This window comes from Macrobrachium nipponense, chromosome 1, assembly GCF_015104395.2.
Source record: "Macrobrachium nipponense isolate FS-2020 chromosome 1, ASM1510439v2, whole genome shotgun sequence".
Classification (NCBI taxonomy): Eukaryota; Metazoa; Arthropoda; class Malacostraca; order Decapoda; family Palaemonidae; genus Macrobrachium; species Macrobrachium nipponense.
In genome coordinates this window covers 93,913,711-93,941,590 of record NC_087200.1, presented here as the reverse complement: position 1 = coordinate 93,941,590, position 27,880 = coordinate 93,913,711, and the positions used below count along the sequence as shown (strand labels likewise).

Genomic DNA, 27,880 nt, shown 5'->3' with positions numbered 1-27,880 from the left:
CTCCTTGACGCCAGTTTGTGACTTAGAAATTGCTTGACTGACTTCGCTATTTTCTTTCCTTTTGGTTGATGGAATCGACAGAGTATGGGAGGATAGATTCCATTGAAGCCCAGCCACTGAAAGTTTGACTCTGGAGTGAGTCTTGACTTGGTCCTGTTTATCTTGAAGCCTAGCTATTCCAGGAACTGAATCACTTTCAGTGTAGCTCTGTTGCATTCCTCGACTGTTGAAGCCCAGATCAACCAATCGTCGTCGAGATACGCTACTACCATAATCCCTTGTGACCTGAGTTGTTGCACTACCACTTCCGCTAGTTTCGTGAAACACCCTGGGTGCCACGTTGAGTCCGAAGGGAACTACCTTGAAGGAGAATGTCTGGTCTCCTATCTTGAAACCCAGATATGGACGGAAGTGTCTTGCAATAGGGATATGATAGTAGGCGTCTGTAGATCGATAGAAGGTGGTGACGGCCCCACGGGAAGTAAGGTCCGCACCTGCGAGATCGTGAGCATCTTGAACTTGTCGCAGCGGATGGCTAAGTTTAAGCGGGACAAGTCTAAGATTACCCTTCTTTTTTTGTGAGCCTTTCTTTGGCACGCTGAACAAGCGACCTTGAAATTTTAATCTCTTGACTCTCGCTATAGCTCCTTTCTGAAGGAGGTCCTCTGCGTACTCTGTCAATTCCTTGGAAGGAAGAGTTGACGGAAAGGTGGCTGGGATGGAGGTGGGTTTCGTCAACCAGCTCCAACCCAGGCCTTTTGACCACTATGCTCTGAGCCCATTCGCTGAAGTTCCACCGGTGGCGAAAGTGAAACAGCCTCCCTCCTACCTGAAGTTCTTCATTGGTTCTGGTAACCGCCTCGACCTCCTCTGAAGTGCTTTCCCCTATTAAAGGGCCTCCACCCTCTCCCGACTAAAGGAACGCTTACCTCTGCCTCCCTTACCCCGAGCGGTCATACTTCTGTGAATCTTGACTCTCGAAAGGCTTGATTGTAAGCTGGAGAGATGGCGTAAGAGGTGGAGGGCTGAGGCTGAGGGTATATCACATAAATGGTTGTGATTGAGCCTTAGAAAGTGGAAGGTTGGGCTGTTTGCACTAAGGGCAAACCGCTGGAACTTGCTGAGGAAAGCGTGGCTGCTTTTTCTGGTAAGGATGGAAACGACTAGGTTTCCTCTGTCCCCTTACCTTAGGTGTTAGGTCTTGCCTCCTCTTAGCCGTAAGGCCCCAACGGTCCTTAAGGCTCTGGTTCAGCCTCGTAGCCTCTGACTGGACTTCCTTCACCATAGCTTCTGGGAAGAGATCTGCTCCCCAGATGCTAGACGAGAGTAACCTATTCGGCTCATGTCGAATGGTTTGCCTCTTGTAGGACATGCTTCCTACAATTCGTTCTAGCAGTGGCAAACTCAAACATATCCGACTGTACCGTTTGAGTCAGGGCTTTGGTCATGAGTTTAAAAAGCGGTTCTGAGCCATAGGCTATGGTTGCTACCTCGGACATAGCCATAGAGTTTAATTGACCTGGCTAATCGCGATTTCGCGTCAAATTCAGCCTGAATAAGGCTATCTGGGAGCCTGGGTAGCTTTTCACCAAACTGCTCCATAGCACAGTCAGGTTTGAGTTTGCCAGCTGAGAAGGTGTTCGGCAAGTCTTCCCACAATTCTCCGGCTGAGGGGAGCAACGGAGATGTGGGATCTGCTTCCTTCAATTGAGGCATGGGTTCCCCCTTCTGGGCCGCTGGGATGGTAGACCTCGCGATCTTTGTCAGGAACGGGAGCGGGGTACTCTCATCCATTGTGAAAATGGTAAAGGGACTCTTAAAAGGTTGTTTCTTGGTATTAGAACAATCCATGTCCTCTAAACACCTGAGCCATTCTCTCTGAGCCTGGTCTCGTGAATAGAGGACTGTCTCCTTTGGTACCCTATCATCCCGAACCATGGCTGAAGCTGTAAGCCTTGCGTAGCCTATGAACGGAGGCTGGAGGTCTTCCGGGTAGAACTCGAAGTCCTCTATCCTTCGAGTTCCAAATTCCGGTATTGAAATGAGACCGTCCTGGAAGGGGGCGTATGACGCTACTCTCCATGGATTGTTTCATCGAGAACGGAGGTAGCGAGTCATACGGAGGAAGCTGAGTTCCACTCGTATTGGAAAGTGGAGGAGAGGCTTAGAGGGGCTTCTCTCAGTCCGGCTATAATGGAGTCCTGGGAAGTAATCCTATCCGACAAACGAGAGATCATTTGTTCCATGCTACTCTTTAGGGACCCAACCAGGTCGCCCACCTGTTGCAACAGGCCAGCATTGGAGTCCAAGGCCGGAGCTGCTGCGGAGGTGGAGGTGGCTCTGAATCGGAACCAGGGTCGCGGAACTGGTGACTCTGCCGGAGGGCGAGATCTCTCTCTGGAGGATTTACTCCTCGAGGACTTAGAGCCGGAGCTAGAAGCTTTAGACCTGTCTGCTCCGGGATTACCAGCCGGAGACTTACGCGAGGAGGATGACGCCGAAGCCGTCTTCTTAGACGACGACGACGTCTTAGACAAGGATTTCACTGCTTGACCCTTGACCTTAGGTCTAACCGAAGCGGTCAGGAGGAGTATACAATTCATCACCTGTAAAGCCTTGGAAGGATGGAGAGGTTGCAGGAGTAGAAGAAACATTACGCCCAAGGGTGACCCTTGGGTGTCCACTATACCTACTCGACGAACAGGTCGTCTACACCTACCATAGGTTCCACATTAATATCTAAAGTCGCGACATCCGTGGAGATATCCTGGTCTTGGTCAGTTAATGAGGCAGCCAGCTGTTGTTGGATGAAGGTCGATAGTCGGGGCCGCCTCTACTGGGTCGACGTATCCTGTCGCCTTGCCTCCGGGGAAGATTAACAGCGCCAAACGCTTCTCTAAGATGTAGGGCATACCCTTGGCGGCGTTCTTCCCAAAACCGCCGACCCAGGCAGCAGGGTTGCCAGTGCGGTATCCCTCACTGCCGGGGCGCCTGGAAGAGAGGGCGTAGATTAGATTTAAGAATCACTTAAAACTAAAACTTAAAGTATAACTAAACTTAGATGCCTTAAGTTAAAGGTGAATGATGAAAACTTAAGCACTAAAACAGAAGCGGAGCAGCTACCGGAGATGGAATACTTACCCCATTCTAAAAGCTGGCTCACCAGATCGTAACATATGGTAACACGTCTCATGGTACATACCTGGATGTCCCCGTGCAGAGTCGCGCATGGAGCATGGGACCGGCAAAACTTCGTGTCCACTGGGTCCTGAAGTGTGGCGGCGCATCCCGGATGCTCACAGTTGTGGTCTGTAAGTGGGAAGACACATGAGTATCTTAAAGAACATCACTTACAGGCTAAAGGACAGAAGAACTCCGTTGCGTGCCGGAGCTCGGAAAAAATTTGGGCATAACCCCCCCCTGCTTCGCCTGAATAGGCTATAATCCCGGAGAGATCCGGTAAGACACGTAAGGGAGGGGGGGGGGGGGGGGGGGAAGGTTTTAAGGTACTTAAGATAAACTTATAGTTAATCTAATAACACTTTAAACCTAAAAACTCAAACGACCGGACCAAGTCCAGTGCGTAGCGGAGTGTAGTAACTCGGCAATACGGTAGGTTTAGCAGGGACCCACTGTATGTTCCGGTCCACTCTACTGGGTGGACTAACATCTTTCCGCTGGATTGCCAGGACTCCGATCATGAAAAGGAGCCCTAGTAAGGTGGGAAAGAGCGAGATAAGACATACAGGCTTCGATCGAACACGGAGCGACAAGGAAGCAACGGATGGGGGAAAGGCCAGTACCCCCCACCCCCCACCACATTACCACCCGGCCGGACCGAGAAGCCGGAGAGGTCGAGTCCCAGTCTGGGTCTGTCCCGTCTGGGCCCTGGCCTCCGCCTCCGGGGGGAGAGAGGGAAGCAGGCTCGGGTATGTGGAGCAAGCATGGGCAGACCGACCCACCCTCCCCCGACTCTATGGTAAGAGCGGGAGGGGGGGTGGGGGAAGGTGACTGGGCAGGCGTCTGGCTGACTCGTGATCGCGTAGTGACCACGAGGCGGTAAGACCAAAACAAAACAATTAAGCCTAGGACAAACCAACTGATCAGAGAGATGCTATCGGGAAGCAACTGAACTGAAAAGCAGGAGCATAAAGGCCCACTGGGCCAAACCAACTGATCAGAGAGATGCTATAGGGAAGCAACCGAACTGATGAGCGGTAGTATAGGCTCAATGAGCCAGGACCTAGGCTAAGCCAGACGCCTAACTAACCTAACCATACAAAAACATGGTACAAATAATAAAATTAAAAGAAAGAAAACAATATAGTAGGAGAAAAAATCCAGGAGTGTACGACTAACCCGAAGGAAAGTCTACCACTCAAAGCTAGTCAGAGGCCGATACTAAGAGCCGGGACTAGGGTCTGGAAAGAAGAAGCCTACATAAGGTAAAAGACATGCATGCATGACAAACCTGAGTAGACAAGTACCCTAAGTAAAAATAACGGATAAATAATATAGAGCGTACATAGATAAGGGGATGTTCTACTGGTATGGGAGACCAGGAACGAACCCACCATGAGGCAGAACAATGCTTGCCATGCTTCCGACCCAGAGTACGTATTTATACCTAAAAAACGGCAAATACTGTCTCAGGGCCCGGAAAAAAACCAACTAACCATAATTACTGAGTACTTAACTTAGCTGCTGCGATAGCTGCACGCTCCATTATAGATAAATCCAACGAAAGGGCACAAAAAACACAGAGAGAAAAATAGCACGTGTGACTCGTGTGCGCTAACTGAAAAGGATGGCCACTAGAGGCGCAGCAGTCGGCAGCATGGGATGGAGTAGTAGTGGTACGAGCTGCTCACTCTGTGGGTCGGCTCTCCTCTTGGAGGGTTTTTGTAGTGGGAGATTTCTATTGGCATTTGGCTCGTGGTAGTGGTCTCACTCGCCTAGTGTTCATACCGACACCCTTTGGGAGGGTGAGCGAGTCAGTTATACTGACCTTTTTCTTTATTTTATTTATTCTCTGGTATGTGTTAGTACATTTACCCTAGAAATAATAGATTAAAGGATATTTCGCGCAGCGACACGAGCTGAGCCCAGAAAATACGTATTTGTTGGCAGTCTGATTTATTTTATATTTTATGATATCTAATTCACAATTTTTTTATTAAATGTATTGCATGTACTCATTTCAAATAATTATTAAGTAACCATTAACTATAATAAACAAACAAAAAGCTTCCAAACGTCTGTTTACATCCAGCACTTACGAGTATCGAACGATCGACAAGCAATCACTTTACACAGTAAGCCATAAATTTTCATTATCTCTCTTCAACTACTGAAACTACCAAACAGTATAATAACCATTCATTTCTATTCTTTATTCTATCTTTATCTAATGTTTTTTTTTTTTTTTATTAAATGTATTGCATGAATAAGTTTTTCAATTTACAGCATCCTTTTACCAATAGAATACTTAAAGCACAAGGGGTAGATGCTGACCAATAGGAGAGCAGGACCTTATGGGGTGACTAGCATCAGGAACCAATGGGAGAGCGGGAGGATGGTGGCGAGTTTACTCAGTTGGCGGCGAGGGAGTTTTAAAATTGTTCTCGGTGGTCCAGGCGAATCTCGGGACTTTACAGCAACAACCTTTCGTATCTTGAAAACTTTTCGTATGTAGAGCAGTAAAATTTTTCGCATTGGCTTTCGTATCTTGAGTTTTTCGTAAGTAGAGCCTTTCGTATCTCGAGGTACTACTGTAATTTAGGTATTGAATGGTCCAAAATGTTGTAGTATTTCATTGTTTATAGGTCACTTTAGCTTTATTATGAAATTTATTGGGGTGTTTTTGGAGGGCTTGGAACGGATTAGCCATTTTACATGTAAAATGTGGTCCAAGATATGAAAACCTCATGATACGAAAGGCGCTTCGGAACAGATTAATTTCGTATCTCGAGGTACCACTGTATCTGGTTAAGGCTACCATATGGTTTTTAGTGTAGGTGAATGTTTTGTATGGTTTTTTATCTGGTCTTTTCACCCAGGGCAAGGGCAAATTATTGTTGTTTTTGTCAATCATCGGTGAACTTCCATGATTGCAAAAATCCCACCATTAGTAGGGACGACCCTGGCCTTTACTGCCACGTCTCCTACATGTGATGAGAGTGCCGACCAGAGGCAGTATCTACCTGTAGCTGCTCTCTCACAAGGTAAGGTAGTGCAGACATTATAGATAATGTGAGCACATGACTGTTGTTTTTGTTCATAAAGCTGTCCATATACCCACCTTCCGGGTAATGTGGAGTCAGCTAATGTAATTGTTTGGTAAGTCACTTATGTGAAAATGATATTGTAATGATAAAATAAGGTTTCACATATACTTACCAAACAATTACATAATCAGAGCCCTCCCTCCTCCCCACAGATGGACTTTGCGGCTCAACGAATTGAAGTCTAAAGCTCAGCAGTACCAGGTATTCCCGAAAGGGGGCGGGATCTGTATCACCTACACAAACAATGGCAGCGCTGCTACCGCCGCCAGGAATTTAAATTTTCGACTGCCAGGTAAGAAGCGCACAGCTAATGTAATTGTTTGGTAAGTATATGTGAAACCTTATTTTATCATTAAAATATCATTTTTGGCAGTCACTGTTGAGTCCTCAAAACCCTGCCACTTCCCTGACGAAAAGACATAGGATATGAGTAAGGGATGATCCTGCATTGACCAACAGAAATGAATGGATTCTTGGTCCGTTTTTGGTTGTATGTAAACAATATGACGGTGCACATGCGCATAGCCACTACTTCTTCTTGGGGGTTTTGAAGTGGGTAAATTGGGTTCAGCATGCGCTGAGGATAAGAGAAAGTGCTCTCTTATCCTGAGTCCATTTATACTCTATCACGTTATAATGTTTATCATTACGGCTCAATACCTAGTCACAAGACCAGCTAAAAGAGAATTCTTTGACATTAGTCTGGTCACCATGGAGCTCATGATAGACCATGGAGAGGTAATTCTTGATGACTCAATAGCAACTACCAAAAATAGGTTTTTCTTACGTCAAAACTGTTTTTTTTTTTATTCCCCATCTATGAAAAAGTCTCATCAGGATGGTAGGAATTTAGCTCAAGGACTTCATTCCTCATTACCAAGGATTGACAGGCATTAGGAATGCTGTATAAAGATAGTGATCTAACTGTAGGTGTATTTGTAAATGGGGGAGTCCTAATTTTTCAAACTTATCCAAGAATATTCTTAATTAGTATAGGTATACATACATATATCTGTTTCGTAAATATAATGTTACAAAATTAAATCCTGATAAACAAAATTATATCATGATAAAAGTAAGTTTTCTAACCAATTGTTATACAGTATTGCCTTTATAGACAATAAATACTGGCATTTATTGGTGAATGGATTCTGACCAAAAGATGCCAAGTTATTTCAATATGAAGGATGCCTGTTGTCAGATATCAGTATCATCTTCCATCCAAAAGGTCTTAATGTTACTTTTTTAACCAGGAGAGGTTCAAATTCCAAATACATAAAACTTTTCCCTTTTTAACTATTCTGTTCTCCCTGATTTTGTCATATATCTTACTCTGTATGTTCATTCATTCACAGCAAGCATTAGTTGAGAACTTTCATTTCACCTTCAGATCATCTTGCTAATATTAGACCCAGAGGTAAAGGTTAGGCATATTATATTGTGCGGGAGGATATAAGTAACAGGTTTTGAATACGTACCAGTTTTCATTGTAGGATACTCACAGGTTTTGATTAAGTTGAACCATGCCAGAGATGCAGGTTGAGTGCAACTGCTCACCCTTACAGAAGCAAGATTGCTCATTATATAAGATAAGTAGTGTTGCTGAAGTCACTGTTGTATATTTTAAGTTTGCTCATATTGAAATTCTGTAATTTATGTTTAATCAGAGCCTCCTTTTTTTCTTAGAACTCTTACTCAAGATACAGTATGACATTACCACCTGAAGATATGGTGAGTCGAATCATGCTTGGACATCCATTTTCTCTCGAAAGTTACAGAAGTCTGGAAGACAAGTTAGCATTAATTGATTCTGCTCTGGCTGTCATGGATAGCAGTGCAATCCTGGTGACTGTTTTGCATTTGAAAAATACTGTCAAGAAAAGCATATTTATTAAGGTGAGTAAAATGTGACATACATAATCATTTGATTTTCTTTTAAATTATAAAATGCCAAGCATCTCAAGAATATTAATGTGCTCTGCTATGTTATATGAAAGTGTTGCAGTCCCCTGGTCTAGAGAAAATGACTTGGCTTAACTTTAGATGCTTTAGTCTAAAAATAAACCTCCTGACTTTTCTAGTTGTAGGGTGCATACATAAACCCAAAAATTTTGGATAAAAGTAACATAAATAATAACTCTTAACAAACAAATTATAAAAACCAGACAAAAAGAAATTCCAATTCTGAATCCACATGAAGCACACACTACCATCACAACTGAAGTCATATAATCAAGAACAAACTGAAGAGAGAAAAAAGGAATTACAATTATAGCAAAATATCAAATGATCACTTGACAGTGGTTTACCACCAAAACAAAAAATGAAATGTAAGGTAAACCTGTCACAGAGATTATAAACAGACAAGACCCAGAGGAGCAATTAAAGATGAAATTACAGTCATTGATCAGAAAACAATGAGATATAAACGATGAGGGCTAACTGCAAACGTATTAAATCCTTAGCCTTTGATTGGAGGATTGATATTATTTTACTTTTCGTATAATTGCACGAAAAGTAAAATAATATCAATCCTCCAATCAAAGGCTAAGGAGTTAATACTTTCTGCCCCACACACATCAGCCATTAATGAAATAATGTAGATATGACCGAAGTATTATGAAATCAATAGATCCACATTAAATAATAACAAGTAAAAAATGTGCCAAAGTTTCTTAGGCACAATCTAGTTTTCTGTACATCGTATAATCAAGGCCACTGAAAATAGATCCATCTTTTGGTGGTCTTTGGATAGTGCTGTATATGAGCCTTGGCCCAAGAAACTTTAACAATGGCCCAATGGTGTCCTATCCTATATCACTACACGACCATGGCTGACTTTAATAGTAAATAAAATTAAAATCTACTGAGGCTAGAAGGCTACAATTTGGATGTTTGATGATTGGAGGGTTGATTATCAACATATCAATTTGCAGCCGTCTAGCCTCAGTAGTTTTCTTTTACAGAAAACTAAAAAGCAAACTTCACCAGTACGTATGTACGCACTCATCATTGTTCATATGCGAAACAAACATTCGGTCTTAACAATAGGATAATTTTCAAGCGCCTAGCTGGAGCCAGTTCAACAATCAGAGGTTGTAAAGCAATTTATCTGTGAAATCTGGCAACACGTGTGCATATTGGGTGAAAGCTGGTCAAAGACCGTGCACCCCACGCCATCACATTAGTCTTTTTCTTACCCACCTTGGGGAATGATGCGGTTGCTTACTCTCTGTCCAAGCCCGTGTTTCGCTCTTATTTGTTGTCTGTGTGTGTGTATGTATGTGTCAATATGGCTTCCTCTGCATCTTCAGGGCCTCATTAGCTTATGTGCCAGGGTGTTAAAGGTTCCCGTGTTCTCGTTTCCTGGCTTCGCCTGCTACAGACCCCCATTCATCTTGCAGTAGTGCCGTTCTAATTTCTGTACAGTGACGAATCCCTGCCTGGAATGTTGTGCATGACCTAGATCTCAGTGGAAGTTATTTTATAGTAAAAGGAAACATCGCAGAGTTTCAACTCCTTCTTGGGAAGGGTTCTCTCCTTGGAGGGGTTGTTGATGCATTTCATGGAGACTCGTCCCCCCTGGCCTTCTCTACATTGGTGCTCGCGGTCAGCCATCTTGTATTGCGCTGCCTGGGTATCATGTTATCACTCCTCCAGTGAGGCCAGTCGCTAGCTCGGGTCAGGGGGAGGTCGTGACATCACTCCCAGCTCCATTAGTGACGTCACTCCCAGTTTCTTTGGTGATGTCACTCCCAGCTACATCGGTGTCGTCGGTTGGGACTGCTGCACTACCTCTCGCTCCTGTGTCATCATCGTTTGCTCCCGTGATGTCATCGCTGCCATCCAAGACATATCTTCTTCCAACTATGGCGTCTACGTCCTCTCCCACAGATCTATCCGAGGCTTTATGTTAGGCGGTTCTCAAAAGATTGGACTCTGTTTAAGAGGAAAGGTTTGCTACCTTCTCTGCTGAGAGGGCTGTGAGCAAGCATGATGCGTCTCCTCCCTCTTCTCCTGCTAAGAGGGTGTGTAAAGAAGGAAAGTTGTCTTCTTCCCCTGCGTTGGCGTATCAGATGTTGGAGGATTAAGGACTTTGCATTTTCTTCGTCAGCAAGTGAAGAGAATCCATCGCCTGCTGCTGCTCACGTCCGTGTCCCTTCCTCGCATGTCCGTATTCCTGTTCCTGAGGGTGATAGTTCTTCGTCTGCTGCTCCTTGTGTTCTTCTTCCCTTGCTCAAGACATCGATGGTGTGTGTGGAAGCGGTGTCATTGGGAAGGATTCATCCTCTGTATTGCAAAGTTGGATATCCCTTGTGCAGTCTGCTGTTGCTTTGTTGTCCCCTACTTCAGTACACGGACATGTAGCAACCTCTCAAGTACGTGCAGATGTTGGTGATTTGTCCTCTGCTGATTCTCCAGTGCCTGCTCATCGTCGTAAAGGTGTTAAGGTGCCAGTGAAAAGATCGAAGGTTGTTGTACGTAAGTGGTTCATCCTGTGTGTTTACCTTTGTCTCCAGATGATGATGTTTGTGATTCGCCTCCAAGAGGTTCTCGCTCTGTATCTAAAGTTTGAAATACATTTCCATTGCTCGGACATGTGTCTGCTTCGCACGGCCGTGTACGTGAACACGTCCACGAACACGTACGTGAGCCTTCTGTTGTGAGTGTTCGGGTGGTGTTCTTGGTGTTGTGTTTGGTTTGTCGCAGAAGTCGGTGCGCAGCTCCAGTCAAGACAGGTCTCTGGTGTCTTTACTGGTTGGCGCACTGGGCCCTTTGGCTGCCGAGTCTTTGGTTGATGATTTGTCGCCTGCAGTTGGATTGCAGAAAGCTGGTGTTTCTGGAGAAACTTCTTCAGAGTTGTTGCAGGATAAGCCTGCCTCTCCTTCATGTTGTCGGTCTTTATTGCCGGAGCAGGAGGAGCGAGAAATGCAGGAGTTTTTTCCTTCTTTTGCCGAGGTTGTTGAGCTCATTTGTGGGTTCAACAACCTGGAGTGTAGGGCTCAAGCTCAGTCTACTATTACTCCTACTTGCTTGGAAGCCTTGCTGGGGGCTACTCAAGATCCTAAGTCCTCTTTTCAGCTGCCCCTATCCGGACATGTTTAGTCGGTCTTGCAGCGGGGGAATGCCTTTTCCTTAGGTCCTGTGGTGGCTGCCCAACAGATTGTGTAACTCATCGTTGCCCCTCACTGGGCAAATTTGTATCTTACCTAAGATGGTTGTGTGGAAGAGAGAATGAGTGAGTTGGCTGGTCTCTTTGTTATTACTTTCTTCTTCCAATGGCGGGTTGAGGAATAGACACGTCTTTTGCTGGACTGGTCTGATACAGGTGAGTAAGGTAGTCATGCTTGTAGTTTGTTTGCTCTGTGTTATCAAATAGTCAAACCCTCTATTCAGTAACAAATACTCCACTTTCTAGGAAGGGGGTGTGAGGAGTGATAACAAATCTCTGGTTTATTTGGTTTGTTATCTTTATTTCCCAATTGCAATGAATCTGCTCATCTCATATATCATTGTATAAAAACCCAGGTGGCTGAGTTGTTAGATATTGGTTTAACCATCTTCTCATGGGCATTGGTCCACCTCCTGTAAATATTTCCTCTTGGAGGTGGGCTGGTGGGTTATCCCCCAGCCGGTTTAGGGTGTCTATACCTCGCACCAAGTATAAGTCTATCCTATTGTTAAGACCGAAGGTTTGTTTCGCATATGAACAAATGACAAATTTTTTAAAACATTTGTATTTTTCATAGCTAACAAACCTGAGGTCTTAACGTTTTACTGCCCACCTCTAGCTGCCCCTCTGTCATCTTATGACATCCTGGGTTGAGAAAGACTAAAGTGATGGCGTGGGGTGTGCAGTCTTTGACCAGCTTTCACCCAATAGGAGCATGCATTGCCAGATTTCACATATCCCTTGCTTTACAATATCTGATAATTTAACTGCTTCCAGCTAGGCACTTGAAAATTATCCTATTGTTAAGACCTCAGGTTTGTTAGCTATGAAAAATACAAATTATTTTAAACAATTTGTCATTTTATGAAAAACAAAAAGGTTGGGCCTCACATACTGGGGGGTGTACATGTCTCTTCCTCAATAAACCTTTGAAAACAAAATATAAACTGCTACAATAATGAAAAGTTGAAATATTACAAACTACAAAATCAAATATGCATTGGATTTTATAAATCATCAAAACCACATTATCCTATGTATGTGATACCTTTATGTTTGGAATTCAAAAGAATTGCAAGGGCTCTAAATCCGTAAGCTTCTTGGAGAAGTCTACTGATTTTTCAAGAGCTGTGAGTCTGCATCATATATATATGTAACATGAAATCAGTTAGTGCTAGAGCTAACATCACTTTACCTAGCAGCATAGAAATTACCTGGACAACTTATTTACACAATATTCTTTTGCTAAGCAAAATAGTTAAATAATAGCCATTTAGGAAATAAAGACAGTGATGCAGTTAAATAAATTAAGGAAATAATACACATTCTTTGCAAGTTAAGCCTGGAGAATAATTTAGACCCCTACAAGTCGTGCACAGAGTGTGTGGGTCATAACAGGGTTTAGTTAATCTAGTATTGCAGCCTTTGCTATATTATAACCTAATACTCTGAGAACCAGAATCGGATATTGTTGACAATCCAAAGGTCAACAAGCCTAATAAATCTAAATTTCAGTAATATACAGTCACAATTGGTAATTTTGGTCTGTAAATAACTTGACAGTACATATCCAAATGTACCGAAAAGGCTACCAGAAGGAGAATACTTCAGCTATTGTATGAAAATATAACCAACTGAGAAGTAAAAGAATTCCAGAAATCGCTGCTGCTAAGAATTGTTGTATACAGCAATCAGCCAGCAGAAACAAATTCAAGCTCTTTGCTGAGCTGGTTCCTCTCTTACCCCAAAAATGGGCTACTGCAAATTTCAAAATTCTAGCTGCCAACAATTGAAACTAATAGCTACGTAATTACTTGTTAAGTTGCTTATATAAAACAGATATTCTTTTGATCTTGCATGATGGCCTTAATCATAGTTGACACACTTTAGTATAAATGCATTTGGATCATTATCACATTTTTTGGTTAATTTTTTTCATACTAATTCTCCTAATTGTGTAACTGGTATATAACAAATAGTACTTTGATTTTAGGAAATGCAGTCTAGAGTGCAAGCTGTTCAGGTCTATGTTCACTACCTAAAACAGCGTTACAATTTTACCGAGGCCATAGACTTTCTAGGGTAAGTATATTTTTTTATCATCTCTGCAAATTTTATTGTTGAAATTAGCCATGCAATAGGTTTGTTTGTTATACATATGTAGTACTATGCACATATTCTAATTTCAGTTTAGCTTTTAATTATTTTTTATTTTTTCTCATGTTTTTCATGTCAGTAGTTATGTGCCAAAGAATTACTTTGAAACATTCCAACCAGGGTCCATGCAATTAACCCTTTAACGCCGACTGGACGTATTTTAAGTCGACATTTTTTGTCTCTCGGGTGCCGACTGGACATATTTTACGTCGACATACAAAAGTTTTTTTTTAAATTCGCGGAAAAATACTTATAGGGCTACCAGCCGAAACTTTTGAATCACGCGCCTTGGGGGATGCTGGGAGTTCACGGATCAAGGTGTTGTTTTGTTTGCAATCGTTAGGCAGGTGCACAAGCGCGAATTTCTTTCTTGCAGCACTAAAAAGTATCGGTGACACATCTCAGAAATTATTTCGTCACTTTGACATAATTTTTGTACTATTTTAAATTAGCCATTACATGGAGTATTATATATGAAAATGTGTGCATTTTTATGTAGAATGCAACTAAAAAATACTCATGATTGTAGCTTTTATCAGTTTTGAGATATTTTCATATAAATAACGATAAGTGCCAAAATTTCAACCTTCGGTCAACTTTGACTCTACCGAAATGGTCGAAAAACGCAATTGTAAGCTAACACTCTTATATTTTAGTAATATTCAATCATTTACCTTAATTTTGCAACTAATTGGAAGTCTCTACCACAATATTTCGATTTATGGTGAATTTATGAAAAAACTTTTTCCTTACGTCCGCGCGGTAACTCTTCCGAAAAAAATCATACGTGCGATTGTGGTAATGTTTGCATCATTTTAAATTAGCTGTTACATAAAGTTTTATATATGGAAATGTGCGCAATTTCATGCAAAATACAAGTAAAAAACCCCCATGGTTGTAGCTTTTATCAGTTTTGAAATATTTTCATATAAAAAATGATAAGTAACACATTTTCAACCTTCGGTCAACTTTGACTCTACCTAAATGGTCGAAAAACGTAATTGTAAGCTATAAATCTTATATTCTAGTAATATTCAATCATTTACCTTAATTTTGCAACAAATTGGAAGTCTCTAGCACAATATTTCGATTTATGGTGAATTTATGAAAAAAATAAAATTTGCCTTACGTCCACGCGGTAACTCTTCCGAAAAAATCATACGTGCGATTGTGGTAATGTTTGCACAATTTTAAATTAGCCGTTACATAAAGTTTTATATATGAAAATGTGTGCAATTTCATGTAGAATACAACCAAAATAATTGAAGGTTGTAGCTTTTCTCATTTTCGAAATATTTGCATATAAATCACGATAAATAGAAAAAAAAACATGTTCAGTTAACTTTGACTCTACCGAAATGGTCGAAAAACGCAATTGTAAGCTAAAACTCTTACAGTCTAGTAATATTCAGTCATTTATCTTCATCTTGAAACAAATTCAAAGTCTCTAGCACAATATTTAGAATTATGGTGAATTTAAAAAAAAAAACTTTCCTTCCCTCCACACGCAGATTCTCCCCCGCAAATCTCCGAAATGCGTACGTCGCATTCTCGGAATATTTGCTCCATTTCATATCAGACATTTCATAGAGTTTTATATATGAAAATGTGTGCAATTTCATGTAGAATAAAACAAAAAATATTTGAATGTTGTAGCTTTTCTATTTTCTGAAATAATTGCATATAAAAAAATATATAAAAAAATTCGACATTCGGTCAACTTTAACTCGTCAGATATGGTCGAAAACTGCAATTGTAAGCTAATACTCTTACAGTAATAATATTCAATCATTTGTCTTCATTTTGAAACAAATTAGAAGTCTCTAGGACAATATTTAGATTTATGGTGAATTTTTGAAAAAAATATTTGTTTACATCAGCGTGTTACGAATTCGTGCATCATTTTGTGATAATGTTTTCTCTGTGTTGCTTTTATCGTTTTACAATGTGTTATATACCAAAATTATCGCAATGTAGTGTAAATTACAACGAAAAAAAATTAACTTGTTACCTTTAACCGTTTTGCGTATAGCGCGATTTGAATACAATTATATATGAAGTTTTGTTTTCACGCTATCATATATCGCATTATTTATATATGATAATGATAATTTTTTAAATTTCTGATGGTTGCATACTAAACTTCAGGCAATGACAAAAAAAGAGGAGCCAAAAATTAACTCTTAATCTTGAAAACTAAGCACGCTGTGAATTTTTGAAAAAAATATTTTTTCCGCTTCCGTGCTCACTCCGAGATCCCCTCGGCAAACGGAAGACGATTTTTAATATACCTCTTCGGCATTTAAGGGTTAAGGTACCAATATATACAGCATCTTTTTCTCTTTTTCAGAAACCTTGGCAAGCATGAAGATGCTGCTGTGAGTATGGCATTTTCTTTTTTAATTTAATTGAATTATTGAGAGATGTAGGAAGCTACAGTCATTGTCTGAAAATTTTTTTCAAAATTATAAATATGACTGCAATACAGTGAACCCCTCATATTCGTGGAAGATGCATACCAGACAACCCCCGCCCCCCAGAATAGCTAGAATCCACAAATACCTAGAACCCCACTCTAAAAATGCTTATAGAAACTGGCTATCTTGAACGTTTAAACACCAAAGTATCCCTAAAAATACCATCCTCCATCAAATATACATTAAAATACTATCATCCTATTACTAGCAGTTCCCAGGTTATGTCAGGTTTGGGTTACGTCGTTCCGGACTTAAGGTGCTTGCCTTGTGGCGCTGTCAACCACAATTTTTCAGCGCTGTAAGTGGAATTACGGTGCCATTAACTGCTTAACGGTACTGTAACCTGGACTTAAGTTGTTTATGGTGCTGTAACAGCACTGTAAGTGTTATTCATTCCCATTATAATTATGATAATTCAGGTTAAGACAATTTCTGGCTTATAGCCCCCTGTCAGGAACAGAACCCCTGCCATAACCCAGGGACTGCCTCTCCTGTACACATTAATCTTTGAAATGATATTATTAATATTTCAAAGTACAGTATGGTCCCCAGTTATGCGAGAATTTGGTCAATCCACGGCCTCACAGAATTGGAAATTCGCAGATTTCAAAACACATACCTTTTGGGAATAATTCCATTAGGACCAAAACAAAGAGCAACTTACCCAGTCAAACTTTTTATACTACCCATTTTCAATACTTTCTATGTACTATACTAATTTTTTCTAATATGAAATTGTCCTTGTGGATAAATAAAACATTAAAAAGGTCTTAATAATTTGAAAAAGTTTAAAATTACACACAGGATGGTGAAAACTCCCACACGTAAATGATGCCACCATTGGATGCAAGTATACTGTACGATACAGTCATTTCCTTTAAAAAACCCTTTGGATGGAATTTTCTCTAACTATCCTCTGCCAAAAAAGGGATTTTGACGAAGGAAAAATCTATTTTTGGGCAAGGGCCTGTGTCGCCCAGTGAAATGTCCCTTTAGCACACATTTCTAAGGTAAATTAATGCTAACATACCAGAGAAAAAGCTAAAATGGAAATGCCAGAATATTCTGGCTCGCTCACCTTATATAAAGGTGTCGGTATGGTTTCTGGTGCGAGTGAAACCACTACCAGGGGTCTTTTGCCATTTAGATTCATCCTTCTTCAAAATCCCTCCACCAGAGAGGAGCTGATCCAAGGCCCACTCCCCGCTACCGCTACCACTAGCACCTCTGACGGCATCCTTGGAGTTAGCACCCAAGCTTGGGCCAAAGAAGGGAGAGGTTACAAGAGAAGGGTGGGATTTCACTGGGCGACACGGGCCCTTGCCCAGAAATAGATTTTTCCTTCGTCAAAATCCCTTTTCTGGGCTCAGCCCGTGTCGCTACGTGAAATAGTACCAGAGAAATGGCCACAAGCTTGGAACAATGAAGTACAAAAGAATATTGTAGGAAAAATGAGAAACAATTAAGGTTAATTAGTATAATCTAAAAATAAGTTACGAACTAGGAACAATTGTACTGAAAACTTAAGAGTAAATACAGTAACTTATAATTAACCTTAAAACTAGATACAATATAACTGAAAGCGTGATTAATCCTAAAGTTAAATACAAGGAAACATTACAACTATGTACAACATGTGGCATCCAAGGTACGATAAAGGCTACATGGTGGCAGAGCCACGGCAAGAATGTCAGTGAGGCAGGTAGAAAGGAGAGATCTAGATGTAAGCTACTTACTACTACTTAAGCAGTGTCAGGAGAAACTGTGTTTCCCGCTGCCACTGCTGGAAATTTAAGTGTTTCTAAGGACTTGAGGTAATGGCGTTTAAATACTGTCGGAGATTTCCAGCCTGTATACTTTTTCAGATCATCAAAATTCATATGCTGAAAGTAGTTAACTGAGGTAGCCACTGCCCTAATGTCATGTACACGAGGGAAAGATGCTGGGTTGGCTTGTTTAATGAAATATAATATTTGTTGCCTTATTCCTTTTAAGGAAATAGTGCCCCCTTTTTCCCTCATAAATAAAGGGCCTGAAGATCTTAGGGCCATTCTAGCGAGGTCTATGCTCTTAGGGCAGTAACTGGACATAAGGATGGGTCCTGAGGAAGTGGGAGAATTTTCCACGGGGCCCACCTATCTAGTGGGTCCTCATTTTTAGCTAAAAATTGACGATATTAAGAAAGTAAAACTTCTCCTGAAGGGAGAAACTCTATATGACCTGAGTCTCTAGATAGATCCGACAGTTCAGATACCCTGGCTCCTGAAGCTAGACTTAAAAGGAATAATGTTTTCCTCAAGAGGGGTAAAAAGTCTCATGATTCATTATCAGTGTCTGAGGCTAGTTTGAAAACATCATTTAAGAACCATGACACAGACTTAGGCCTCTCTGATGGCCTGAGTCTAGCACAGGCCCTAGGGATAGACAAAAAATAAGAGTCTGTTAGGTCTATTTTGAAACCAAACTGGAAGATTTTCTTGAGTGCAGATTTAGTAGTAGTAATAGTACTTGCTGCTAAACCTTTTTCAAACAGTGTCCTAAAAAAGGATATGGCCAGATTGGTTGTCATGGTTTGAGTTTCAGAATTCCTCATGAAAATAGCTAGTTTCTTAACTGCTGAGTCATACTGACGTAGGGTTGATTCCCGTTTATCCAATTCTAAGAATAGGATGTTCTGAGGATCGATGTTGGCATTCCTTTTTGCCGCAAACTTCATGAAGTCCATAAATTTAGGGTTTTCTGAATTCCTTAGGAAGCGTACACAGTCTTCGTTTGTACTAGTTGTGATAGCTTGGGATTGGGAATCCGTTGAGGTCGGAGTCCCAATTCCAGTAGTTGTGGGAACCAATTGCTCTTGGGCCTATTGGGGGCTATTAGAGCAATGCGGCCCTTGAACGTTCTGAGTTTGTTCAGAACCTTCAAAAGAAGCTTCACTGGGGGAAAGATGTAAATCTTCTTCCATTGATTCCAGTCTATAGCCATGGCATCCGTGGCATAAGCCAGAGGGTCCAGGTTGGGAGCCCCGTAACAAGGGAGTTTGTGATTCGACTCCGTGGCGAAGAGATCCACCTGAAGCCCCGGGACTTGTTGACAGATCCAATTGATTGACTGCTTGTCCAGGGACCACTCCGACTCTAGTGGGACTGAGCGAGATAGCGCATCCGCTATCACGTTCCTCACTCCTGCTAGGTGTGTGGCGGACAGGTGCCATTTGTTCTTGGCTGCCAATGAAAATATGGCTATCATGGCTTGACTTGGAGCCTCCCCTGTTGATGCAGTGTACTACCACTGCACTGTCCAGCACCAGTTTGGTGTGAGATTTCTTGGCTGGATGAAGTTTTTTCAGGGTGAGGAACACTGCCATAGCTTCCAGTACGTTGATGTGGAGCTGGCGGAATGGAAGGGACCAGGTTCCTTGTACCTTCTTGTACTGAGAGTACCCTCCCCAGCCGCTTAGTGACGCATCTGTGTGGATAACTAGTGCCGGCGGAGGGAACTGAAGAGGAATTGACTTCGACAAATTCTTGACCTCCGTCCAGGGACGGAGGCGTTTGCGTAAGATCGCCGGGACAGTGGATAGATTGTCTTGGGATCTGTTGTTTGCCCTTGAGCGCCAGACGCGGTTTATATCTTTGAGTTTTGCTTTTAGCAGAACGTCTGTTATCGAAGCAAATTGGAGAGAGCCTAGGATCCTTTCCTAGTTCCTCCGAGACATCTGCTTGCATTTGAGAAATTGTCTGGTTGCTTTGGCTATTTCTCTCTTCTTCAACAACGGAATTGATAGAGTGTGTGTGAAAGCGAGACTCCGGTGTTAACCGGGACTTGGTCCTGTTTATCTGGAACCCCAAGTGTTCCAGAAACTTGATTACTTTGACCGTTGCTTTGTGGCATTCCTCGATGCTTGTGGCCCAAACAAGCCAATCGTCCAGATACGCAACTAGCATTATTCCCTGAGACCTGAGTTCTTGAACGACTGTCTCCGCCAATTTTGTAAAAATTCTGGGGGCTACATTGAGCCCAAAAGGCATTACCTTGAAGGAAAATGCCTGGTTCCCTAGTCTGAAATCTAGGAACGGGCGGAAGTGTCTTGCCACTGGAACATGATAGTATGCGTCTGTAAGATCGATAGAGGTGGTGACGGCCCCACGGGGTAGTAAGGTCTGTACTTGCGAGATGGTCAGCATTCTGAACTTGTCGCAACGAATGAATAAGTTTAGACGGGACAAGTCTAGAATTATTCTTCGTTTGTTTGAGCCTTTCTTTGGCACGCTGAACAAGCGACCTTGAAACTTTAAGTGCTTGACTCTAGATACTACTCCTTTCTGAAGGAGTTCTTGGGCGTACTCTGTCAATTCCGCTGTTGGTTGTTGATGGAAGGTTTTGGATGGAGGGGGACCTTTGATCCAGCTCCATCCTAGACCTTTGGACACAATGCTCTGTGCCCAGTTGCTGAACCTCCATCTGTGTCGAAAGAGGAACAGTCTCCCTCCTACATGAGGGTTCTCACTGGCTCGGGGAAGGGCGTATCCCGCGCCCTCCTCGTAAGTGTTTACCTCGGCTGGATGCTCTTCCGCCGCCTCTCTGGCGGAAGGCACCCCTAGCTCTGCTACCCCTGCCGAACCTGTTAAAAGTTTGAAAGGACTGGCTTTCAAATACTGGGTTGAAAGCTGGGGAGACAGCGTAGGAGGTTGAAGCTTGCGCTTGTGGTTGCGCCACCAGCAGAAACTGTTGTTGTGGCTGTGCCTTGGAGGTAGACGGTTGCGGTACTTGTGATACCGGAACCGCCTGCATCACTGCCTGTTGCTGAGGAGCCTGGAAAGGCTGGAATTTCCTAGGCTTCTTAGATTTCTTGGTTGAAGAGGCCGACTGATTTCCTCTTACGTACCAGTTAATCCCCAGCGAACTTTCAGACTCTGGTTGAGTCTGGTTGCCTCTCAGTGGACTGAGTTCAGCACCGACTCTGGGAAGAGATCAACACCCCAGATTGAAGCAGCCAATAGCTTGTTGGGCTCATGTCGGATGGTGGCCTCCGCCAGGACATGCTTCCGACAATTCCATCTTGCTATGATAAAATCATATAAGTCACACTGCATTATATGCAATTGTGACTTAGCTATGATCTTAAACAGAAGTTCATCTCCGTAGATCAGAGATGACACCTTCGTCATAACAAGCGTATTGAGGGACCTGGACAATCTCATTCGGGCGTCAAATTCAGCCTGGATGAGGCTGTCCGGAAGCCTGGGTAGCCTCTCGCTAAATTGCGTGATGGCACAGTCTGCTTTGAGCTTCCCGACCGAAAAGGTGGCCGGGAGATCCAACCATAGACCTTCTGTTCTGGGGAGTAGGAGCGATGTAGGCTCCGTCTCCCGGAGTTGCGGCATTGGCTCATCCTTCATCGCGGCCTGCATCGTGAGCTCCGCTACCTTCGTAGTGAACGGGATGGGCGTTTCCCCGTCCACCGTGAAGATTGTGAATGCGCTTTTAAATGCTTGGACCCTGGTATTGATGATCTCCCAATCCTCCAGGTTCCTAAGCCATTCACGTTGGGCTTGAATGGCCTCTTATGTAAGGCAGGCATATCCGATGAAGGGGGGTTGCAGACCTGCCAGATGAAACTCGAAGTCCTCAAGCCTTCGAGTTCCACAGCCCTCCAACGTCAGCATCCCGTCCTTGAAGGGAGCATTGGAAGAAATCCTCCTGGGATTACTTGCCGTGAAAGTGGGGAGAGTACTATAGTCCGGCATGGTTTGGACTGCCATGCCGGGCTGTGGAAGACCTGTCGCGTTGTTCTCTCGGAGACCTGCAATGAGGTTCTCCTGAGTGACCAGCCTCTCCGAAATGGCTCGGATTGACTGGCCTGACTCCTCCAAAGAAAATGAGATCTGTGCGAGCATCTCCTGGAACATGTTTTGGACCAAGTTCCTGACCAGACTACCCATTTGCTGCATAATATTGGCCGAAATATTAGCAGTAAAGGTGTCTGGGTCAAAAGGAGCAGGTTCCACCTTCTCTTTGGGGGTCCTAGGACGGGCTCCTGTAGAGGTCGAAGGCTCAGGGTCGGGGAAGAGCTGAGCCTTGGAGCCCTTGAGTATGAAGACGTTCTAGGCTTCTCTCCTCCGGGATGGTGAGCCGAAGTTGACTGAGAGCCACTAGAACTTGACTTCTTCAACAGAGTCTTTTGAAGCGTTTTATATTCACGCTTGCCTTAAACTTTAGGGATCATTTGGGCGGACTTCGGTCTAACCAACTGCCCATCCCCGGTGAATCCCTGGAAAGAAGAAGAATCAGTAGGAGAAGAAGCTCTAGATGGGCTCAAGGGGAGACCTTGAGCCCCCACTAAACCTGCCTCACTTACATTCCTACCTGCGGCGTCTACTGTCATGGGCTTGAGGTCAAGGTTGAGAGCTGCTACTTCCTCCAGGACTTCTTGGTTCGCAGGTTCCTCCGAAGCCAGAGCCACTTGTTCTTGAATGGTGGCGATCAGAGGAGCCGCCGCTTCCGGGTCAACGTAAGAGGTCGGTTTTCCGCCAGGGAAAATGAGGGTGGCCATCTTTTTGTCCAAAATGTAAGGCTGCCCCTTGGATACGTTGCGACCAAAACCGCCAACCCAGGCCTTCAGAGTGGTTTGAGCGGCGTCCCTGACCGCCTGAGCACCCTGAAAGAGAGGGTTAGTATTAATACTTAAGGCTACTTAAGATTAACTTAAAATACGAATAGTGAATGATATATCACAAATTATATAGGTCAATGAATTAAATGTGACAAGGTTTAGTATCCGGAGGTGTACTTACTCCGGAGGAGACCTGATCCACTAACTCGTAGCAGATAGTGCAGTTCTCATGGTGCCAAACCGCCAGATCGCTGTACCGGATCGCACAGGTAGCGTGGGTCCGGCAGACCTCGTGCCCACAGGGGTCTTGGAGTACAGCGTTGCAGCCCGACTCCATAAAGTGGGTAGCCTGTAAGGGAAATGATACAGGAGTATCAACACTAACTTGCTGGACTAAGTCCATGATGTGATATATCATAACACCGGAGTGCACCGGAGTTCATAGACAACTTTAAGACTTGGTCTCTACCTGCTCTTCTGCCGTGTAATGTGGTGAGTGTCCGATAGGGTTGGTAAAACTTGAATCAGTTTGTCTCCGGCGTTGCCGAAGGACAAAATATCACCGAGACAGTAGTACCTAACCTATACGCCGGAGCGAGGAGTACTAGGACGGCGGGTGAGGAGCAGGGGGGGACCAATAATTGGTGGTGGGGTGGATAACTTCGCCGTAAAAACTTAACATTAGAATAAGTAGGTGGTGAAATCCGGATGGTGAGCGGGGTCTCCGCCAACTTAGACTAAAACAATGGATGTAAAGAATAAACGTAAACATGCATAAGTATAAAAAGATGCTGGAGCTTTCCTACAGTCACTGGTCTTCGGGTCTGGCAATGCCAGAGCCCCAATCCGCCGGAGCGGGAAGGGTGAAGACTTGGGATAGGAGAGCTCGACCTGAGAACCGAGGAGAACCGAGCGTGTCGTACTCCTCCTTGAAACTCAACTACTATAGGTGTATGAAAGGTATCTGGTTTATCTATTTTCCCCTCTCCGGCGTACACCGGGGATTTCAACCAGTTTACCAGGTCCCATGGACTCTCCCACACGGATTACAGGGGAGGATTATGCCCAGAAATTTTATGCTACTCCGGCATGCAGCGGAGCATCATAAGTGGTCCTGATAGTGTATAACGTTGATACTTATGTATCTATCCACTTACAGGCTACCAACTGTCAGGAGGCCGAGTGCAACGCCGTCCTCCAGGACCCCTGCGGGCACGAGGTCTGCAGGTCCCACGCTCCCTGTGCCGTCCGCCATAAGGACTTGATCGTCTGGCACCACGAAGCCTGCTCCATCTGCTACGAGCTGGTGGAACAGTTTTCGGACAGAGTAAGTATATACCGGTGTAGGTTTTTTCTTTCCTGGTATATACTATCACATAAATTTGTGTTATAAATCTATATAGTTCTAAGTTTCAAATGTTAATGATTCGTCCTCGGGGCTTCGTTGTAAGGATTACAATGACCCTCTTTTTCAGGCTGCCGCCGTTAAGGACGCCGCGTCGGCTACCCTGAAAGCCTGGGTAGCTGGCTTCGGCAACAACGCGTTGAAGGGGCAGCCATATATCTTGGACAAGAGTATGGGTGTCCGGATCTTCCCAGGCGGTAAGTCGACTGGGTATGTGGACCCCGTCGCGGCAGCTCCGACGATCGCCACCATCCAGCAACAGGTGGAGCAGGCCCTGATGGAAGGAGGAGGCCAGGACATCTCGGCAGATGTCGCGACGCTGGACCTCAATGTAGAGCCAATGACAGTAGGTGGGGGTGAGTTATTGGTTGAGGTAGGATTGTTAGGCGCCCAAGGGCTTCCCTTGGACGCTTCTGGATCTTCTTCACCTGTCCCTTCCTCTTCTTCATTCCAAGGCTTCACGGGATCAGAGATCCCCGCTAGGACGCCTACTGCCTCAGTAGTCCCCAAGGTGAAGGGGCAAAGAGAGCAGAAGACCCTGGAGAGGACGTCGTCTTCTTCATCTTCTCGTAAGTCTCCGACTCACCATCCCGGAGCAGAGAAAGCGAAGACCTCTTCTTCGCACTCGAAAGGGTCAAGAGGTAAATCCACTAAAGAGAAGGTCCGCGCTCCTGCCGAGCCAGTACCTTCCTCTTCTACCGGAGCTCCTCCGGTGACCCCTGTCGGGGCCAGTCCTGTTGGTCCCTTCGATCCTGTTGCTTTCACGGCAGGGGTCATGCAACAGGTAGGAGACATGGTCGGATCTTTAATGAATACCAGATTCTATCAAATGTTCGCCCAGATCTCCACCTCGTTGACTCAGTCCGGCCAGTCGATTCAGAATATTTCTGATCGTCTGACGGACCAGGAGAATCGACTGGCAGGGCTGAGCCAAGCACCTCAAGCCGTTCTCCCTGTAGCAGGTGCCGGAGTTGCCTCGTTGCCTGACTACAACACCCTTCCCGCCTTCTCTACGAGCAATCCTTGGAGGGTAGCAGCCTTTGCTCCCTTCAAGGATGGCATGATCTCCATCCCGGACTATGGAACTCGTCGTATCGAGGACTTCGAGTTCCATCCCGCCGGTCTACAACCGCCTTTCATGGGATATGCTAGGCTAACAGAGGCAGCTCTGAACAGGGAAGACGAGATCCCTAAGGAGACTGTTTTGTACAGTCGTGAGAAGCAGGCTCAAAGGGAGTGGGTACGATGCATCTGGAAAAGATTGGGACTTGTACCAAAATACCGCAAAAGAGTTAGACTCCGCAGCATTTTGTGGAAAAGCCCTTTCACAATCTTTGCTACGGAGGAGGAGGCACTCTCCCCCTTCACAACAAAGATAGCCGAGGTCACCATCCAGCTGCCATGAAGGATGAACCTCTCCCTCAGCTTAGGGAATCAGACCCGACGTCCCCTCTCTTTCCAGCCTTTGGGGAACTCTTGGAAGACCTACCAGCAACGTTCACGGTAGGAAAACTCAAACCGGACTGTGCCATGGATCAGTTCGGTGAGAGACTCCCTAGGCTACCGGATAACCTTATCCAAGCCGAATTTGAGGCAAGGACGAGGTTAGGCAGAACTCTGAATTCCCTAGTGATGACAGAGGTTGCTGCCTTGACTTACGGTTCGGAGCCTCTATTCAAGCTCCTGGCAAAGTCACAAACACAGACTGTACAGTCGGACCTGTACGAGTTTGTGGTAGCAAGACGGAACTGCAGGAAAAAACATGTCCTGCAGGAAGCTAACAATTCGGCATGAGGCCGAACAAGCTTGCTTTCTTCAACCATCTGGGGGGCTGACCTCTTTCCCAGAATCAGCTGTAAATGAAGTGCAGCATGAGGCGACCAGGCTTAACCAAAGCCTTAGGGCTCGCTGGGGTCTTTCCAGTAAGAGGAAACCTGAGAATCCTGCTGGCGCCAAGAAACTGAAAAAGACCAAGAAGTTCCCGTCCTTCCAAAAGCAGCAGCAGCAACATTTTGTTCAGGCAGTTCCAGTCTCTCAACCCGTGCAACCGGCAGCTGCGAAGGGTCAAAACCAGCCCATCCTCCTGTTCGACTCCACAAAGCCAACCCTCGACCTCCTACGCGGTTTCCCCGGCTTTCAACCCTGTGTTTGAAAGCCAAGCCTTTTAAGCCATTAATAGATTTGCAAGAGGAAGCAGGGCTAGGGGTGCCTTTCGTCAGAGGGGTGGCGGAAGGGCAACCAACAAGTGGGAAAGAGATCTCTCAGGTAGGAGGGAGACTGTTCCTCTTCCGTCACAGGTGGGGGGTTCAGCAATTGGGCACAGAGCATTGTGTCCAAAGGGCTGGGATGGAGTTGGATCAAAGGTCCCCCTCCATCCAAATCATTCCTTCAATTACCAACAAAGGAATTGACAGATTATGCGAAAGAGCTCCTTCAGGAAGGGGTAGTGTCAAGAGCCAAGCATTTAAAGTTTCAAGGACGCTTATTCAGTGTGCCAAAGAAAGGCTCATCAAAAAGAAGAATAATCTTAGACTTGTCCCGTCTAAACTTATTCATTCGTTGCGACAAGTTCAAAATGCTGACTATCTCGCAGGTGCGGACCTTACTTCCCCGTGGGGCCGTCACCACCTCTATCAATCTTACAGACGCATACTATCAATATCCAGTCGCGAGGCACTTCCGCCCATCCTAGGCTTCAGGTTGGGAGACCCAGGCTCTTTCAAAGTGATGCCCCCCTTCGGGCTGAATGTAGCCCCCAGGGTATTCACGAAAATAGCGGAAGTAGTAGTACAACAACTGAGATCACAAGGGATAATGGTAGTAGCGTACCGCGACGATTGGCTGATTTGGGCGACAACCGTCGAGGAATGCCTCAGAGCCACAGACAAAGTAATCCAGTTTTCTGGTGAAACAATCTGGGGTTCCAAATAAACAGGACAAAGTCCAGACTCACTCCGGAGTCTCGTTTTCAATGGCTCGGCATTCAATGGGACTTGACCTCCCACAATCTGTCAATTCCAGTGGTCAAAAGGAAAGAAATAGCCAAGTCAGTAAGGCAATTCCTCAAGTGCAAATGAGCGTCAAGGAGAAACCAGGAAAGGATCCTAGGTTCACTCCAGTTTGCATCAGTAACAGATGTTCTGTTAAAAGCGAAACTGAAAGACATAAATCGAGTTTGGCGCTCAAGAGCAAAATGTCAAATCTCGAGACAAGTTGTCAGTAATCCCGCATTCTTCGCATCGTCTCCACCCATGGGCGGAGACAAAGAACCTGTCCAAGTCAGTTCCTCTTCAGTTTCCTCCTCCGGCGTTGGTTATCCACACAGACGCCTCTCTAAGCGGGTGGGGAGGATATTCCCAGTTCAAGAAGGTTCAAGGAACGTGGTCATCTCAGTTCCGCCAGCTTCACATAAATGTACTGGAAGCCATGGCAGTATTTCTCACTCTGAAGAGGCTTCTACCAGCAAAGAACTCTCATATAAAGCTGGTCTTGGACAGCGCAAGTATATAGTTGCACTGCATCAACAGGGAGGATCCAAATCAAACATGTGAACCATGTCATGATAGCCATTTTCTCTCTAGCAACCAAGTACAAATGGCATCTATCCTCCACCCATTTAGCGGGAGTAAGGAACGTGATAGCGGACGCTCTGTCTCGATCAGTTCCTCTAGAATCAGAGGTGTCCCTGTACAACAAATCATTCCAGTGGATACGCCGGAGTGTGCTGGGTTTCCAAATAGATCTATTCGCATCTCAAGCGAACCACAA

The 27,880-nt window shown here is 44.3% G+C and overlaps 1 protein-coding gene across 1 annotated transcript in view; it reads left to right on the top strand.

Moving 5' to 3' along the window:
• Nucleotides 1-27,880, top strand: part of LOC135219468 (spermatogenesis-defective protein 39 homolog) — a gene marked incomplete in the record, with an annotated part of 246,008 nt that overhangs the window by 123,824 nt on the left and 94,304 nt on the right. The window contains 3 exon segments of the mRNA XM_064256266.1: nt 7,974-8,183; nt 13,454-13,542; nt 15,968-15,995. Of these exon segments, the coding sequence (XP_064112336.1) occupies nt 7,974-8,183; nt 13,454-13,542; nt 15,968-15,995 (327 nt within the window).